This window comes from Daphnia magna, linkage group LG9 (genome assembly GCF_020631705.1).
Source record: "Daphnia magna isolate NIES linkage group LG9, ASM2063170v1.1, whole genome shotgun sequence".
Taxonomy (NCBI): domain Eukaryota; kingdom Metazoa; phylum Arthropoda; class Branchiopoda; order Diplostraca; family Daphniidae; genus Daphnia; species Daphnia magna.
In genome coordinates this window covers 3085523-3104089 of record NC_059190.1, presented here as the reverse complement: position 1 = coordinate 3104089, position 18567 = coordinate 3085523, and the positions used below count along the sequence as shown (strand labels likewise).

Here is an 18567-nt window from a genome sequence, read left to right as displayed (position 1 = left end):
CAATAATTTTAGTAAAGGGCTGTAAATAAAGCGTCCAAGCACATTCTGCATTCAACTACTAAATACGCGAATGTCATTCCAGTGCTCCTTTGATTGGTCAAAATAAAAATATAGAAATGAATAATATATTTCGAATGCAGAATAGGTTTGATGATAAAAAACGAACTCAAGAATTTGTGCCAATTAAAAAGGTACCTTTCATGTCTGTGTTTCATTGTTTGCAAAACGTGCTGCAACTGTTTGTCTTTTCCGTGGCGAGCTGACTGATGATCCCCCACTTGCGCCAGCTACAGTAACAGTCCCTATCGTTGCGGTTGAAAGGTTGTGCAAAGCTCCAGGAGCAGGTGAGGCATTGTAGGATAGCAAAGGTGATGTGCGACTCAGATTGCCAATGCGTTTGTACTCTTGTCGAGTCTTCTCGCGCTCAAACTTCTCTTGGAGAACCTCTTGTTTCAAGCGTTGATTTTCGCGACTTAAATCGGCAACTTTGCCTTCAGTGCCACATAGCTCTGCTTTCACATTCGCTCTAAACAAGACAAAATAAAAAATAAAAGCATGCCAAGCCTAAAAGTTTTGCAACCGAAGCGGATAAAAAGGAAAATTAAGGAAAAATGAAATAAAGCTCATTACAATTCTTCTTGCAAAATAATCTCTCGATGATGTAATCGCGTTAAGTCTTGGGACATGGTGCGCATCTGGTTTTCTTGTTGGGATCTCTCTTGCCGCAAGATTGATACAAGCGACTCTAAATTGCGAACATTTTCCTTTTCTTTCAATAGACGTTGGTCGAGTACTCGAAAATCCTCGTGCAGCCGGGTAGTTTCAGTTTCCATCTAAAATATAAGAAAAGCAGTAAAATTAGACAAATTTAAGCAGCTGTGACATTTAAACCCAATCTTACCTGATGAGTGGTTGAATCAGCTTGGGCAGCTTCCATTCGAAGTTTTTCTAATTGCTTTTCCAGTCGATTCTGGAGATCGTGTGCGGCAGCAAGCTGCTGTTCGAGTCGTATCTAGCAATGATAACCCTAACATTACTCATCTGATTTATGTTGGAACTAGACTGAAATACCTTATCTCCTCGTTCATCTCGCAAATCTCGCTCCAAAATACCCAATCGCCGTAATAAATCGTCGGCTTGCATTTCTGATTGAACCCCAGCTGTTTTCTGTTGTGCATACAGTTGTTCGAGTTCTCCAAGCCGCCGTCGCACAGTCAATAATTCTGCCTGCAAAGTGGTGACTTCTTGTTTCTGACTTCGAATGGACCGTTCCATATTTTCTCTTTCTGTGTCGAAGCTGCTGGTCTCGTTTGCTAAAGCTTGAAACTGCTTCAAGAGAGCATCTTTTTCTTCGTCCTAAAAACAGACAAATGGATGTATTATCTATTTAAATAGCTCAGGACTCATATTCGTGAAAATCTACACACACCTTTTTTGCCAAAATGGACTCCACTTGTCGTACATGATTGACATACGACTGAATCTCTCGTCGCAGATCCTCAGCACCTTTGCGTTCGCGATCCAATTCCCCGCGACTTTGGGCGAGTGAAGCAACTAATCGCCTATATCAAACAAGATGTGACAGTCATATACGTAAGAAATTAGACTGATTCGCATGGCAGAATTTGTTTCTCTTACTCGTTTTCTTGCCGAAGTGACGAATTATCTATTTTTGCTTTGTCAATTTCGTCAACAAGGCGATCATTTTGACGACGGTTCAACTCCACTTGGCTGTTTTTCTCACCGGTTTCTCGTTCGAGCATCTGAATTTTGTTTTCATAAGTCTGAATATGGTTCTGGAGCATTGTAATTGTATCCTGCTTCGTGGATGATTGCCTTTCCAATTGGTTAATCCGTGCCTTACATGCATCTAGTTCGTCCAGAAGCTGTCGTTGTTCGGTTTCACCCTGAGCACGTATAACCTAAACAACGAAGATGTATGAAACCGAATTCAAGATATTAACATGCGATGTTTTAACTACCTGCAAGCTGCGTAACTGACCCTGAAGACTTCCTACTTGTTCTTCGAGTCTCAGTACTTTCTGTTCCAGCCCGTTGCAATGCTGCCTTGCCTCGTCAAGTTGTGCAGTTTTCTCCATCATTTTCTTCGTCAGGGAGGCAGCATTCATGTCGGCGTTTGCTATTTCCGCCTGTAGCTGTTGAAGCCTATTTTTCTCAAGTGACACTTCACGCTCCGTCACCTTCAGTTTGCCGTGAGAATTTTCCATGTCTTGTTGCAGCTGCCAGACTTTAGCCTTTTCTGCATTGAGATCTTGCTCCGTTTCTTTGAGTTTATTATTGATGGCATCGACTTCTTTTTCTCGTTGGGTTACAATGTCCTGCTTTGCAGATAATTGTTTTTCTAGCTGGAGGACGCGGGTATTGCGACCTTCTATTTCGTTCAATAATTTTTGTACAACTGGATTTGGGATTTCGTTCTGGCTCTGTAATATTTAAATTACATAGATTAACTCTACAACAGCTATCACCAACAAATTTCAGTTTACCTGTATCGCTAACAATTGATTTTGAAGACTCTTTATCTGATCCTGAAGCGCCCCTACGGTTTGTTCTAAGTGTTGGCATTGCTGTTTCGCCGCATCCAGCTGAGTCGATTTTTCAACAAATTTCTTTGTTAGGGAGGACGAATTTCCGTCGGCTTCGTCAATATCGAGGCGAAGCTGCTGCAAGTTGTTGCGTTCGAGCTGAAGGCTCTGTTCCATAAAACGCATCTTCGTATTGGAAGCTTCTATATCGGCCTGAAGTTTCAAAATCAGATCTTCAGCCTTTTTAAATTTTTCCGTAACATCAGTCACTAGGCCATCCGATTTCTGTGAATTTTCCTTTATTTCGTCTAATTCAAGTCGTAGTTCGGAATTCTTTTCTTTCAATGACTTCTTTTCCTCCATCACGTTTTGCGCCCACGTTTGAAGCTGATCTGGTAGTTTACTTATTTCTTCAGTAGTAGGTGTGTAGGCTGATGCGGAAGCTCCGGATTCCGTTTGAGTTTTACGGTCATGCACGTTTGTTGTAGTAGGTCTGCTAATCCTGTGGTTAGGCTGGTCGGGGGTTATAATACCAAACGATTTTGTACTCGTGTGGGTAGCCAACCCTTGAGCAGGCTGAGCGGAGGAAACGTTTGACTGTTGAACAAATCCTTGCGGGTGAGCATTGGAGTGTGACTGATATGAATTTTGATAATTGGGCATGCCAGCATTGGGATCATGATATGATTGTGGATAACTAAATGGACCCATACTTGGATTGGGCTGATATGTTTGAGGAATTCCGGGCTGTCCCTGGAACTGTGACAAAAAGTTTTGTGGTACGCCCCCACAAACACAAACAGGAAAATTCGGGCGTGTTGGATTAGTTTGTCCAGCATTTCTCTGAGATTGAGCATACCATTGGTAGTTATTTAGTTGTTGCTGCGGTGGTATTTCGTCAGAATTCCTTTGATTTTGAGCAGGTGACTGGGGTTTCTGTTGAGCGACAGCTGTGTTTGATTGCGGAGCATTTGATTGCCCAGTTGACATTGATATCGACTGTGATTCTTGATTTGGTGGAACAAATATATTTTCAGATTGTGGTCCATAAGGTTGACCGGAAGGCCAATTATATGTCGTCTGGCCCCCTGCCGGTACTTGTTGCCGATCAGGCTGTTGAAAATTGAGGAGTGGAGGTTGTTGATACGTATGCAAAGGTTGATCAATGTTCCGCTGTGATTGTTGCTGAGGTAGATTGTACGATGCATTACTCGTTTGAGGAGGATTTTGCTGCAAAACAGTTGGTCGACTGGGGTCAAAAGCCTGGGAATTTTGCGTATCAGGTTTACCGCCCGGTAGTTCGGTAGGCAATCCTTGGCGATTTTTCATGTAGTTCAATAACTGATGAACGTTGTCATAGTACAACTGGCGCTGCTCTGCCAGTCGCTTCAGCCAGTTTTCGCGACCGCGTCCTCCCCCCTCCTCCTGAACTGAACTAGTCGCTGATCTGGCAGAAGATTCGACGCCACTATCCGTTGTTGAAGCATTTTTGTCATTCGTTTGAAAGCGAACATGCTTGGATTTTGGTCCCTGTGAGGCTGATTCACTGCTTACGAGAGCGCGAATTTCATTCATCAACATGGATTCTATAGCAAAACATTTTAAAAAAATGAGTTTAGAAAAAAAAAGAAAGAAAAGGAGATTCTAATGATGGCATGCGATAAACAACATAATGCGTAATAAACAAAACATCAACCTTGAGAATGTAAGCGATGGACTTCTTTCATTAATTCATCCCTTTCTTTCTGAGTGGTGGTTAACATCTGTTTCATCACGTTGCGTTCTGACTCAAGACTAATAATTTTTTTCTCTGCACTAGCGTTTTTTGCAGCCGTTTCGTGATTGTATGGTCTGTCGCCAGCTAGCATAATTGCTCTACTCATTGCTTCATGTTGGTTCCGTACTGCTTCTACATTTCACGTTGAAAATAATAATAATGATAATAATCAAGTAAAACAAGGACAAACACATAAAAAGATAACAAATGTCATATCATTTAAACTGGAGAAAAAAGGCATATAAATTTTACCTGAGAGTTTAGCCTGTAGTTCTTTATTCTCTTGCTCCTTTTGTTCCATTCGAGATTTCAGTTGCGCAAAGGTATTGGTTCCTCTGTTTCTGTCTGCTTTTTCGAGCTGGATGAGTTTGTTTTCATATTCCAAAATCTAATTACTGGAAATTATTAAGGATACAACCAATGTAATACTGCTTTTGAAAATCCACAAACCTGCTTCTGAAACTGCTCGCAAGTTCTTTGGCTAACATCGAGTGCTCTGCCGGTGTTGTCCAATTCACGCTCCAAGTTGCTGATTTTTACTTCAGCGGCCTTAACCCAGTCGATAATAGCAGGATTATCAGATGCTGCTAGTATCCTCTTGTAAAGTGCCTGGATTTTTGATAGGTTGGCCCCTGGTAAATCACCATCTTTTTCTATGCTGGGTTTGGATGGGTTAACCTGTGATTCACCTAATTTGAGAGATTAGATACATGTCAGAAGTTTTTTAAAAGTACAATACAGTAAAAAAAAGGATTTACCCTTAGCTGTTTCATTTTGAAGCTGCAAAAGTAGTAAACTTTTTGTATCATTTTCCTTTTTTAATCTTTGGATAATGGTTGTGTTTTGATCAAGAACAAATTTCAGTTCATTTATTTGTTCCTGAAGCTTTGATTTTTCCTGTTTCAGTACTAAAAATAAAACATATTTAGTACATCCTTCTTCAACTGTTCAGTTAAAGTATACCTTCTACTTCTGTATTAGTTATCTTTTCATCCCGGGAATACTGCCGATAATGTTGGCCAAAATTCTTAATGCTACATTCTGTTGTGGTCAAACTTTCTGCCGGAGCCTGTTCACTTTGCTGTGAAAGGTAAATTTACATTTTTAAGTGAAAAACAAAGCAGAACATTAAACAAATTTTACTTTTCTTGCACTTGGTTGAGAATTTGGGTTTGCTGTACACAATTGTTTGTAACACAGGAGATCTTTAACTAGTTTATCCACTAATGGAACAGTATCATTTGACAAATAGTTATTGTAGCCTAAGTCGTCCAGCTGATGGCGAAGACTGACGTATAGAGAATAACTAGTTTTTGATCGTAAATTGCTAGGTGGATGGCTTTGGGTCCCCATGGTTACGATGCCAAAAATCGAAATTCGACATGCAATACAGCTATTCTGATAGGAAATAAAATATCGGTACGTCGTAAAAATGTTAAAGGCAGGAACCAGTCACCCATGCTATGTTGGAAATAGACAAAAATTTATTCAAATGCACAAACCGATGCACTGTGTGGCTTTCGTAATTTTCAAAAGCGCGAAAACCAAAACATAGCAACCGTCGTTTGAGCGAAACACAGCGAACCTGTCGGTAAAAGTTGACAACTGTTATCGTAGTTTTTAAAATGGGGTCTTTTTTTTAAATCTACCCTGTGTAAATGTCATTAAACCATTTTATGCTACAATGCCCTGTCAATGGGCGGTATAAATCTTTTACGTATGAATTGAAATGTCAATAATCCAGGGCGACAGGATCGATGAAATATGCAATAGGTATACAAGTTTAGGCGCGCAGGTGCAGGAAGGAAAAAAACTTTAAATCAATGCAGTTTTATATATTGTCGATGCTTTAGCAAATTAATTTAAATAACAATATAAACAAGCTCTAATTAACGTGATGTCACTATTTTGACTATTCCGGAAATCTTTTCCGTGACAGGTTGACACAGATACAAAACGGAAGTTGGAACAAGAAGGAACAGTAATTTCGTTCGTCGGCGCTGAAGTCCTATGCGAGGAGAGGGCGGTATTTTGAATTGATTTAGCACAGATCGATCATGGTTAACAGAAGTTTTTTTTCGGTTCCTTAAGTTGATTTAACCAGTTTTACAGACCGAAAATTTGGCAGCTATGAATCATTTGTCTGTGGTTCAACGTCGAAACTATGTCTTTGAGAAGAATGGAGAAGCAAAAGTTTTGAAACTAGTGAATCTCCAAATGCTTGACGATACAACGGACTTAGTTTGTCAAGCAAAGCGTATGGGGTTTCGAAGTAGTCGTCAGATGCTACATTTATTTGATTGTAGTCATAACCCACCACACGGAATCCCTGAGCTGTCAGTTCAATGCAATAACGGTGCTTCTCCTTTGTGGTCAAGTTCATATGGATTAATTGATCATTATTAACAGATCCATCAGCAATAGTTATCTCAGATACATGGTCTTTGACATCATGTATCACTGCAAGGGCTTCTACTACCCATTCCTCACCATTAAGAACTCGCTCATCATTGTCGTGCCCAGCCATTGCAGTGTCCTGCCCATTAATAAGAGAATTCATTTAATAATTACACACTAAAATATATTTTTAGTTGTATTACTAAAAAAATCACTGCTATTGTTGATACTTCTCAGTCTGCCAAGTAATAAAGATTCACTTCATCAGTGGTTCACGATATGATTTTTTATTAACATGAAATTAACAGAAAATTGCTTTATGTTATGCGATAGCGTCAATTACCGTCTGCAATTTGGTGATCTGCCGATAAAGAATTTATGATGCTTTCTCCTCTCCCAGTATGAGGAGTTATATGTGCTCTCGAAATCACGATACTACCACTTATTGAATTACTGGCTAGAGTGTGGGAAGTCGTCACTCGACAGAAGAAAAGCACTAATCAGAGCAAACTAGTTTTTAACATCGTGCCAAGCGAGCGAAATCCAAACTCCAAATTTCCAAAACAGAACAGACGACACCAAAAAAACCTTAGGGAGTATATCAGCTGATCGCCAAAAAATGTCCACTCTGAGCTCATCTTCCGAATTCTTCGAACCCGGAAAAGAATAAACTTTTTCCTTGAATTTTCTTTTCTGTCTTTTATTTTGTTTTTCTCGGTATACAATTACGCTTTTATATATTGTTTAAAGTGACTGGGTGAGCTATGACTATGAGCGGAGAATTTAATTCTACGCTCTGGCGGTATGTTTTAACAACAAAATACCGGATTCCCCTTGGGTGCCCGGTAACCGACTAACAATTCACACTAAAGAAGAAATTCTACGGCTGTGATTCTGCACAATTAAAGTGAAACATGACTGGAGTTAATTCTAAAGTTTTGGAGTTTTGCCAATTTATGGGAAGGCTGAAGGTAATCATTTACTCGTACTTCTTTCGAAACCTTGCTTGCCCATAATGGTTGCTATCAACTGCCTCAACATTCGTTTTTCGTTTTGATACTATCTCCTAGCATCTTCCAAGAACAGGCTGGGTGATACGGGACATCCCTAATTGCGAGACCGTGGCCGCTCACATGTAAGTCGCTCGTCAGAAAGGGTTCCATTGGTTTCCACAGTATGAATTTTTACTATTTTGCTCTGTAGGTACCGAATGGCTATGCTTACTTTCCTTCTGGAATCCAAAGATGTAGACATTCAAAGGTAGTTTAACTATGTTCTTTTATTTTATTTTATTTTTTTCTTAATGATAAAATTCTCTCTTATCAGATGCCTTAAAATGTGCCTTGTACATGATATGGCAGAAAGTATTGTTGGTGATTTAACCCCACATTGTGGTGTCTCCGTTGAAGATAAACATCGTCAGGAAGAAGAAGCCATGGAAACCTTGGTCAAGTTGGTGCCGGAACTATCTGGGGAAGATATGAAGAGGTAATCAAAAATTGAGTTCTGCATAGACAGTATTCTAAACCCTAATTATTGATGATTTCAGTCTCTTCATGGAGTATGAAAATCAGGTGACGAATGAAGCTATTTTAGTTAAAGATCTCGACCGTTTCGACATGATTTGTCAAGCGTATGAATATGAAGAAGGTCGCAACAAGCCACGGGAGCTCCAGGAATTCTTTGACGCTACTGAAGGTCGTTTTAAGCATCCTGAGGTAAAACGTTGGGTAGATGAACTATTGCAAAAGCGAGCCTATTTCTTGTCTTGCACGGTCAACGGCGAAGACGTGAAGTCGCACAACTCTTGAAAATAGGAGCCAAAGCATTTCTAAAACCAAAGTAATAGCTCCAATTTTGTTTTTTTCAGTGTGTTATCTAGCTTGGATAGAATCTTTTAATCAAGTGTTCAGTTGGTGGTAAATAATCATCAAACTTTCTTTGCCCTCGTTTAAACAATGTCATTGACTTTTGAAGTAAAAAGTGTATTGCATTTTTCTTTGTCTTGGTCAGTTTGGAATCAAGAAAATTGAAATAAATTTCGTTTTTAAAAAGGTGATCCGATCTTTCAAAAAATTCATGTACTCGATAAGCATAATGGATGCTATGTTGACAGTGTCTTACGGAGCACGTGCTAGATAATTGAAAATAAAGAAAGGGAGGATGTGCTTACGGTCTTACTATGAACAAAATTCCCTGTTGATTTGTCAACATCACAACAAACCCGTCCATCCAACATGAAAAAATAAAAATAAGAGGGTAAAATAAAATAAAAATTCATAGTCATAGCCGAAGCTATAGGTGCCAAGAAGTAAAAAGGGAGAAGAGTCTGCGTGGGAACAGCGCGCGAAGCTGTGTCACACAGCTAAAAAGGCATCTCTCACTCTTATGATCCCATCCTCTGGGCTTTTTTCCCTTTCAATTTTATATCCATGATCCATCGGTCTAGTCGGTGGGTCGCGCGCCCGGCCGTACGTGGGGCCGTACGCCAACACACGCGCTAAGTGTCTGAGAGCGATCAAAAAAAGGGAGGGGAGGGATGGGGGAGGGGGATTCTCTGGAACACCGAACTCACCCTCCATTTCCCACAGTTGAACGGGAGGGAGATACACACGCGCTGCTCGTAGGGGTGGCGTGTGTGTTAGACCCCTGGCACGGTCCCGTTTAAAACTGGACGGCGCTCGTCGACGTGTGCCAGTCGTCCGCCAACAGCAGACCGGTGAGGAAGTACTCTCTCCACTACATCTAGCAGTCTTCTATTTTTTTTCACTCTACACCACTGACATCTACCTGACGGTGACTCTATCCTTTCCGGCAACCGGAAGACCCACAGACACAAGTGCACATCGAATCCGGCAGTACAGTTCCATGCAGATGTGGAGAAACAAGCGAGCGCTCAGCGAGAGTGATTGTGAACACGATCTCTACCTTGACGAACATTCTAATAAAGAGTAAGTTAAACTATTCAGCAAGATTTAATTAAGATGTGTGCGGAAGACGCTGGCAATTTAGGATTCATTTTATTAATGATTTGTTTTCGTTCTTCAGTTGCTCTTCACCTGGAGAAGGTTTAAACGAATCTTGCGGGACAGGCAGTACCGGAGGCAACATGACACGCAAGAGGAGGCGCGGAATTATCGAGAAGCGGCGAAGAGATCGAATCAATCCACAGTTTATCAGAATTAAGGCGTCTAGTTCCATCGGCCTTTGAGAAACAAGGTTCGGCAAAATTAGAGAAAGCAGAAATCCTTCAGCTCACCGTCGATCACCTGAAAATGCTCCACGCCAAAGGTAACTTATCTTTTAGTTCGTCTTCTTCTCGTAAAAATGAAATGTATTGTTACTTAAAATGGGCTTATGCTTAACAGGTTTGGATTCACTGGCTTACGATCCGCACAAGTTCGCCATGGATTACCATAATATTGGATTCCGCGAGTGTGCAGCGGAAGTGGCCCGCTACCTGGTTTCGGTAGAAGGGATGGACGTTCAGGATCCGCTTCGCTTACGGCTCATGTCGCACCTGCAATGCTTTGCAGCCCAACGTGAACTCAGCAACAAACCAGTGACTGCTGGCACGGCATCTGGCGCCGTGACTTCGCCCGTTTCCACCGCCGCAACTCCATCATCTGCCGTCAACACTCCGGCCCCCAGCAACGCTTGGCCTTTCCCACCAACTCCCAGTGGCTATGGTGGCGGACATAATGTCAACACTGTCCAGCATCACAATTTCAACAATCATCCGGCAAATAGTTCGGGAGGTCAGCAAACCGGAACTCCCGGTCCTAGTAGCGTGTTTGATCAGTCGGCTCACCACTACGGAATGGATATGAGCAATTCATTCGGCCATCCATCGGCGGCCAATGCAGCCCGTCTTCATCATCACACGGCCATGCCACACCATCATCATCAAGGAGGGACGACTATGACGACGCTACAACCCGTTCAGCCAGGACATCCTCACCATCCGGCTACGGCTTCCTATCCTCATGTCAATCATCATCCGTTCCCCACATTGGCTACTCAAAATGGCAGCTATAGCACTTCCGGCAATCAAGTCCGACCTTACCGGCCGTGGGGTGCTGAATTGGTTTATTAATACTTACGCATTTTTTGGAGGGGATTTATTTTTACTCCATTAATATGTACAAATGCTAATCAGTTTATTTGCTAGTCAGCAACATCTTCAACGAGACCAATATGATTGTTCAGTTGAATTTCGAATTTTTTCTTCTTCTAAAGGTGTGTGCCCCCGAAAACGTAGCATGAGCTCATAAGTCGCCTTCCTTTTTAAAATGTTTTATAATACCAAGCAATTTCATGACGCAATCTACGACATTTGGAAAAAATGTTTGATGAAGTATGAAAATGGACCAATTTTCTTAATGTTTTGTGATGACGATCTCTTTTGATATGCAATACGAATAATTCTAGTTCATTACAAAAGCTGTAAAAAACCTTTATTCTCGTCTTTGGTCATTAGTTCTGTTCTATAGACATAATATTCAAATCCCTAGTCTAAACAAGTCATTTGCCTTGTTAATTGACATAAGCCATAACATTCTCCTCTCTTTGATATCTACACCCCTTCCTTATTCCATAATTTTTCTTTGTTTGTTTTCTTTTTTTTTCCATGCAAAAAAAAAAAATCCTCTCTTCGTGAAGAGTCTCACTACGTATGACGGGAAACTGGCGTGGGAAAGAAGAGGGGAGATGAGCGCAACCAGTTGCCGGAGCAAATGAAACTCATCATCCCCCTCCCTTTTTTTTATCTTCTTTCATTTTTTTTTATTTCCTATTTTTCCTTCACATTTTATTTTTTTATGTTGAGGTGCATGGATGATGGGATTATAGGAGGGGGAGGAGGATATAAAAGAAGGAGTTCAATATCCGGTCATCAAATATACTGCATGCATTTTTCACGGCATCAGCCAAACAAGCACACCACTAGTGAGACTTTATACGAGGGAAACAGTTCAAAAGTCGTGGCATAAAATAATAATATAACGAGACTTCCATGTCCATTAACCATCATGATAATTAACAAACGGTAGGGTTGATTTTACCCTGTTTACTTGCACGGATGGTATGTAAATGTAGCCTATACTATCTATCTCGTAAAGTACCCTTCAGTTCCCCTCTCACTTGTCTATAGCCCCTGTATCAAATAGGAAAAAAACAAACAGGAAATGAATATGGATTTTATTCAAAATTCCAGTTAGTTTTTATTTTTATTTTTACGTGGGAAATTAAAAAAAAAACTGAAAGTTGAGATTAATGGCAAGCTCTCGTGCAAGTGAGCTTTGTAACGTTTCTACAAGCGGACAGCTGCTGGTAATTATTCTTTCACGAATCGACACATCGAACCCCCACTTGCCACAATAAACATTTCCCTGTATAATAAAAATTCTTGTCCATACACGCCCATTAAAAATTCGTTCTATTTCTATAAATTAATTAAATTCAATAACAAAACACGCAAAATTTTTCAATCATCCCTTACTGGAAAACATGCGCCTTTGCTTCAACAAGATTCTATACGCGTACGCTTGTAACTTGCCGATACTTGAGTTTACTTTTAAATGAAAAATTAAGTTAATTGTTACTGTAGGTAAACACAACAACGAAAAATGGGAAATAAAAGTAACAAGTGCTGAACCGGTTGACGAGCGCTCCTATGTAATGTACACGAACGATTAGCGGTCACGTATATTCAACCTCCTGCCTATGTTATACTCCTCTTGTGTTGTATACAGAGGAGCGGGCACGTGGGAAAGCTTCTATTCTGCCGGTTCTCACACTCGCTATCCACACCCCTGTCTCCAATGATGATTACCCGCCTCCCCCCTCACGTTCCTCTCTCTCTCTTTCGCTCTTCGTTTCAATATGTGTATACAAGTACATAACCTCGTCCCCCCTTAACTACTCATAAGTGTGCACAGAGAAGCAATGTCTGTATATACACGGAGAGTGAGAAACGGAGGAGACTTCACTGCACGTCTAAATTGCATATATAGGGGGTTGAATATCGATGTATACACACTAGTGGATTATGGTTGATTATAATCAGTTGGATTCAATGCGTGTAGCAACAAGATTTTAATATAGGTATTATTTAATAGATTGATGATCCGATTTTGATAGTAAACGTGTGTCTATGGTTTCCTCGTAATGTTTCAAAATGACTTGAAATTTGTACGAAGAATTTGACTCCTTTTGAGAGTTAGCACGAGGCGTTGAATGGAATCTCTAATAGAGAAGACATATAACAGAAAGGTCTAATGACTAGCAGTTTCAAAAGTTCAAAGGAATTACAAATTTTTACAAAAGAAACAAGTTCACGGGTAATCGATTATGAATAGAAAAAGGATTATGCCTCAACCAACCGCTTTGCAACACTGAAAGATGTTCCGGTTCATTTACGAACTTTAAAATTCTTTTAAATTTTTTTTTCCCCACAAATTTGCTATTGAATATGCAAATTTATAGTTTTTTTTTTTAAATCCGTTTATACCGCCTACCATTCGTCGTATACATCCTCCGTGAATAGATCAATAGACCCACATTTATAAACCATCAATATAAGGATTTTTCATCATTTGAAAAAAAAAAATCTACTAGGGTGAGGGCGGAATGAAACCAAAAAGGGCCATGATTACTCTTTTATCAACCGATAAAGCACGCCGTCAAGCTGCTGTTGATTTCTAAACTAAAAGTTTTCCATCTTCATTCATCCCTCTGCGTTCACACCCTCTCTGTATATTACCGCCATAGATATGGTTCTCTTGCTGCCTGTGAAATGAACGTCGACCGCGTGAAAAGGTTCTACTCCGCATCCGTTAGAAAGGTTCATTATCGTACACTATAGAGAGAGAAAAAGGAACAATTTCTGTGTGTTAAATTCTGAGTGCTGTATACAGCCTTTTTACTTAGAGCCAGAATGGAAACAACTGCCGCTTGTCTCTCTCGACATATCATAGACGACAGATGACAATTTTCGAAATGGGGCTGTATATTATTGGGTTCTACACGGAAGAAAGGGCGAGGGTTGAGAGTGCAATATCCGACGCTAGTGTGCTTATAAGAGAGTACAGCACATTTTATAGAAGGTGTATAACAATCGTCATCGAACCGAATACAAAAACAGACTGGACATTTTGAGTTTGATAGATCTAAGGGAGTTGATCATAGAGAGAGAGAGAGGGGGAGAAAACAAGTGTCCGGCCGTCAAGTGTCAAAGAGTGGCGGTCAGTCGCCCATGAGAGCAAGTTCATTCGTTTTTCCCTTGCAACGACAAATCTCTTATATAATAATTCAACATCAAACTGTATGTGACCATATTTTTACGCAATCAGATTGCGATCACTGACGAAAGAGACAAGTGGCTCTCAAAATATCGCTCTTCTTTCTACCAACGCAATTGTAACAACTAGATAAAGAGCATCAGTAGTTTTTATTTGTTGATAGTCAATGGCGTGTAGGAAAGAAAAGAAGAAAAAATAAAGGGAGGCGATTGACCGGGAAATCGGGATCGTGTGTCGACATCTAAACAGTGTGAGGGTCTATCTCTATTGTTATAGTCTTCATAAAAATAACAATCACAAGATTTTTGTGTACAGCGAAAGATAGAGGCAATGATATAACGCTGTGTGGTTTTACGTAATGCCATCTGCCTTTAGACAAAAACAACAATAGAAACAAAGTGTACAACCGACGAGGGATCACAAGTTATGTAAGTGCAACAAGAGGGGGACGGCATGTGAAATACGAAATAGATTTTAAGATATGTATATAAAAAAAAGTTATTGATGACTTTAATTCACTAGTGTTGTGTTATGTGTACTGTACACACAATAGGAGGGGATGTCAGTCGTTCAAAAAAATCGCGTGCCGTAAAAAATTTTTTGTCTTCGGACGGTTGAATTTCTTTTTTCATTCTTTTGTTCAAACTCTTTGTCTGAATCTTTCGGAAGAGAATCAAATCAATGATCGATGAGACTGAAAGGGGTTTGGAAAAAAAACAAAATGCTAACTCGTTTGACACGAGTCAGCAATCACGAGGTTGTTGTATTTCTATTGTCCCGTATTAAAACGTAAAAAAGAACCGATCAAATCCAATTATAGTTAAGAAATGGACTTATTGTGTCGCTGAACCCGCAAAGGCCACAGGGAGCTTACGATGTGTACATTTTCCTTTCGTGATATGATGGATGGATATTTTTTTAGGTAAAAGTTCGTAACGTACTACGTCAGAACTTTAGACGCTGCGTGGATGCTGGAACACAGTAAACACAAACGGGCAATGATTGTATACCCCCTAACTCGAAAATCTCAGTTGGAGGTCCGTGTCCCGTCACTGTCAAATGCCAAGTAAAACTCTATTTTTATCGAGTGGGTTTTACAAGATCTGTTAAAATTCCGATTTCACAATGCCCCGTATCGTAGCCCTCTATGTACAAAACATAAAATGAAAAGATCCATTTTCAACATTAGATGCGCGTGAATAATTTCGTTCATTGACGCTTTACTATTCATCAAGGGGTCGATCAAAGAAAGAATCAAATAAAAGAAACACATTGACGATTGCTGCGTGATGCTGAGATTATATTATACCTATTATAGGGGACAGGGTCATTCTTTTATTGTTATTTTTTTGCGCTCGAAAAATACACCAAGGATTTCTTTTCATCCTTGGATATGGCACGCGTCTACGATTGTTTTCCGGCACTGCAGCCGCCGTATTGTACAGTGGGAAATTGTATTTTTTCTAGCAACAGTGGATAAGAAAAAAAACGGTTTGGATGAATGACGAGTCAGATTGTAATGATAGTGGCCGTCTTTCATTGAATGGGAATACAAAAAAATCACGAGTAATGAAAGTATTTTTTTTTATGGTCTATGCGTATTCATCTGCCGATGCGCTCGGCTAGTTTCGATCATTGACTTTCGTTTTTTATGGATGGCCATTAACTGCATGTCATCCTCGTTCTTACGTCTATGAAATTAAGTTTTTTATCATCGTCTAGCAACACGTTTTGTATTCTGACGATATTCTTACCACAGTTTTAGAGAATATTTTTTGTATTCTTAGAATTTTCAGTTATCGTTATTTTTATCAGCATTTCAGCGAAAGCGAGTGGTCCTGTCAATTTCACAGAACTGGAGCATCTGGAAAAGTTGGACAGTAGTCCATACGTCCGATTTAGTTTCTGTCTGCTGGCGTTGCCTTCAAAACACAATGACTACGTGGACAGTATTCATTCTATTTTTCCTCTTTCCATTTTTAGAATTGGGCAGACATTCTGTGGATGCCGAAAAATACGATGACAACGATGAGGTAATCCTATTTTACATGTAATACCTACGACAGTTATTGCCCACTAACGTTTGAAACGACGAAACTTGGCTACCTTCGCGTACGTGTAGTCTGTGACGTCAAGCGCACCTTTAATTCAAATTGCTTTGTCGCCATAGGTCAAACTGTACGTCAACAAAGTTGGCCCATACAACAACCCCCACGAAACCTACCATTACTACAGTTTACCTGTCTGTATTCCAGAAAAGGTAACTTCCAAATTAGGCACTGTTATTTCGACGATCACAAATTGCCAATGGTTTTGCATAGATTGAGCACCGCAGCTTGTCTTTGGGAGAGGTGCTGGATGGAGACCGAATGGCAAAATCATTGTACAAGTTGAAATTCAAAATGAACCTTGAAAAGAAAACACTTTGCACCTTGAACCTGAAGAAAAAAGAATTGGAGAAGCTCTCTGAAGCCATTGAGGATCAGTATTATTTTGAATTTGTGGTGGATGATTTGCCTCTAAGAAATTTCGTGGGCCATTTGGAAGAGGGGCGCCTCTTCCCTCACACTCACAAAGTCCTGGTCTGGACACAATATGATTTTGTTTTTGAATACAACGACCGGCAAATCATTAGTGCCAATGTCTCTGTGAGCGATGGCGTCGAGTTGCCTGAGACGCCTGAAGACGACTTGGAAATACCTCAAACATACAGCGTCAAATGGGTCCCTACCAGCGTTAAATATGAAGACAGGCTCGATCGTTTTAAAGCTCGCAAATTCTTCCCAGTCACCTTGGAAATTCATTGGCTCTCCGTCATGAATTCAATGATATTGGCTTTTTTACTCATCAGCTTCGTAGCTGTCATCTTGATGCGCGTCGTAAAAAAAGATTTCGCTCGGTACAGCGAAGATCCTACAGGTATTTGCGTTGCGTTATGTAAACAACATAGAAGCTAATGCAATTTATTTATCCTTATAAAGCAGGTGATGTAGACGAGTACGGCTGGAAAATCATCCACTCTGACGTCTTCCGCTTTCCGCAGCGAAAAATGCTGTTTTGCGCTGTCTTGGGAGTAGGATCGCAGTTGCTGTGCATGGCAACCATCATCATCGTTCTGGCATTGGCCGGTCAGTTCAGCGTACATCGCCATGGGGCCGTCAATGTAGCTTCCTGCTTCCTCTATGCCCTAACGTCCGTCGTCAGTGGCTTTGTGGCCTGTCGGCTTTTCAAACAAATGGGCGAAGGATTCCGATGGGTCCAGTGTGTTCACCTAACGTCGTGCCTTTTCGCTGTCCCAGTTTTTCGTCCTTTGGGGCATTCAAAACACAGTGGCCTGGATGTACCATTCTACCCAAGCACTGCCCTTTACCACAGTCGCCCTCATGATGATGGTCTGGCTCTTTATCGGTACGCAGTTCATTTATGTCTTTTATTCAAATGACTGAAGAATTGTTTTCTTTTGTCCAGGTTACCCACTAACTGTTTTGGGCGGAATTTTTGGCAAGAATGCCGCAGGTGATTTTGATGCACCCTGCCGTGCCAAAAACATACCAAGGGAGATACCATACACGCCGTGGTACCGCTCTTGGATGATGCACTACCTGGTTGGTGGATTCCTTGCCGTTTAGTGCCATCTCGGTGGAATTGTATTACGTCTTTGCCACTCTGTGGAGTCGGGAGCCGTACACTCTCTACGGCATTCTGGGTCTGACGTTCATAATCGTCCTCTGCGTAACAGCGACAGTGTCCATCGCACTGACGTATTTCCAACTGGCCATCGAAGATCACGAATGGTGGTGGAGATCCATTTTTTCTGCAGGATCTACCAGCGTTTTCATCTTTTTGTACGCCTCGTTTTATTATTTCCGTCGTTCCAACATGTCGGGCTTCTTTCAAACTGTCGAATTCTTTTCATCCATCTTTATCACTTGTTACGCATTTTTCTTGGCACTCGGTACGGTGGCTTTCTTTGCGTCGCTCAAATTTGTGCGATATATTTATGGTAGTATTAAAATGGACTGAGTTTCATTTGTTTCGAGTTGAATTGTTACGAAACGCACGTGGAAGTTTGTACCTTCCCATTCGTGCTGCTGCTATGCATGTTAATTATCCTCAGTATATCGGTTCATTATTATGTAGGTGAATCCAATCCCGATGCTAATTAAAGTAATTGTTTGTTTGCCAACTTTTATCGGGATTCATTTTGAGACCTTTTTCAAGCCATCCAGTTCTTTTCATTGTTCAACTTTGCCTTCCCATTGGATTCGATGTCACGGGAAAGTATCCACTTTTTGGAGAAGTAACCAATCGTCTCTTTTTGGTGGATATCAAATGACACTGGGATTCCAAGCAGTCCACACCGTCATTACTTTTGCCTGAAAGATTTACGTAACTACTTTGCTATCATTTTTTGGTTCTCAGGATAAGTTTGATGTAGAGATTCCCATCGTTTGTGCTTCTCTTACATAGGGCCAAAGTGCTGAGCGTCACGCTGGCCGTTGGTCAAAGACGGGCACCATATACGTGGGAATTAATTATTCTACAG

General features: G+C 40.7%; 4 protein-coding genes, 1 long non-coding RNA gene and 1 other non-coding gene across 8 annotated transcripts in view; 4 read left to right on the top strand and 2 right to left on the bottom strand.

The window, feature by feature from the left end:
- LOC116931156 overlaps positions 1 to 18567 on the top strand; it is a 97361-nt gene that overhangs the window by 38754 nt on the left and 40040 nt on the right. The window lies entirely within an intron of this gene.
- On the bottom strand, positions 112 to 5920 carry LOC116931090 (centrosomal protein of 135 kDa). 3 transcript variants are annotated; one of them, XM_032938591.2, is made up of 14 exons: positions 5467 to 5912; positions 5287 to 5404; positions 5082 to 5231; positions 4774 to 5012; positions 4576 to 4711; positions 4243 to 4455; positions 2508 to 4132; positions 1983 to 2444; positions 1639 to 1922; positions 1430 to 1562; positions 1072 to 1356; positions 902 to 1012; positions 631 to 833; positions 112 to 526 (listed from the first exon to the last, which is right to left on the bottom strand). In XM_032938591.2, the coding sequence occupies exons 1-14, from the start codon at positions 5674 to 5676 to the stop codon at positions 199 to 201; spliced, it is 4497 nt and encodes a 1498-aa protein (XP_032794482.2). In that variant the 5' UTR covers positions 5677 to 5912; the 3' UTR covers positions 112 to 198. The 3 variants fall into 3 exon arrangements, 2 of the variants coding, with proteins under 2 accessions (XP_032794482.2, XP_032794484.2); XR_004398726.2 differs by lacking the exon at positions 112 to 526 and having other exon boundaries at positions 771 to 833; positions 1072 to 1358; positions 1431 to 1562; positions 5467 to 5920; XM_032938593.2 differs by lacking the exons at positions 5082 to 5231; positions 5287 to 5404; positions 5467 to 5912 and having other exon boundaries at positions 4576 to 4718; positions 4774 to 4905.
- On the bottom strand, positions 6479 to 6827 carry LOC123475994. The gene is made up of 3 exons (XR_006651528.1): positions 6814 to 6827; positions 6562 to 6688; positions 6479 to 6491 (listed from the first exon to the last, which is right to left on the bottom strand). It is a non-coding gene; the product is annotated as an uncharacterized LOC123475994 (long non-coding RNA).
- LOC116931142 (5'-deoxynucleotidase HDDC2) lies at positions 7549 to 8779 on the top strand. The gene is made up of 5 exons (XM_032938673.2): positions 7549 to 7691; positions 7791 to 7855; positions 7924 to 7980; positions 8047 to 8208; positions 8270 to 8779. The coding sequence occupies exons 1-5, from the start codon at positions 7635 to 7637 to the stop codon at positions 8529 to 8531; spliced, it is 603 nt and encodes a 200-aa protein (XP_032794564.2). The 5' UTR covers positions 7549 to 7634; the 3' UTR covers positions 8532 to 8779.
- Positions 9305 to 11178, top strand: LOC116931129 (hairy/enhancer-of-split related with YRPW motif protein). The gene is given in 4 exon segments (XM_032938654.2): positions 9305 to 9671; positions 9769 to 9886; positions 9888 to 10011; positions 10089 to 11178. Coding segments are annotated over 4 exon segments (1053 nt in total). The 5' UTR covers positions 9305 to 9588; the 3' UTR covers positions 10817 to 11178.
- LOC116931111 (transmembrane 9 superfamily member 1) lies at positions 15894 to 18207 on the top strand. Its single transcript, XM_032938623.2, is given in 7 exon segments — positions 15894 to 16054; positions 16192 to 16281; positions 16343 to 16940; positions 17006 to 17322; positions 17324 to 17429; positions 17490 to 17638; positions 17640 to 18207. Coding segments are annotated over 7 exon segments (1764 nt in total). The 5' UTR covers positions 15894 to 15955; the 3' UTR covers positions 18045 to 18207.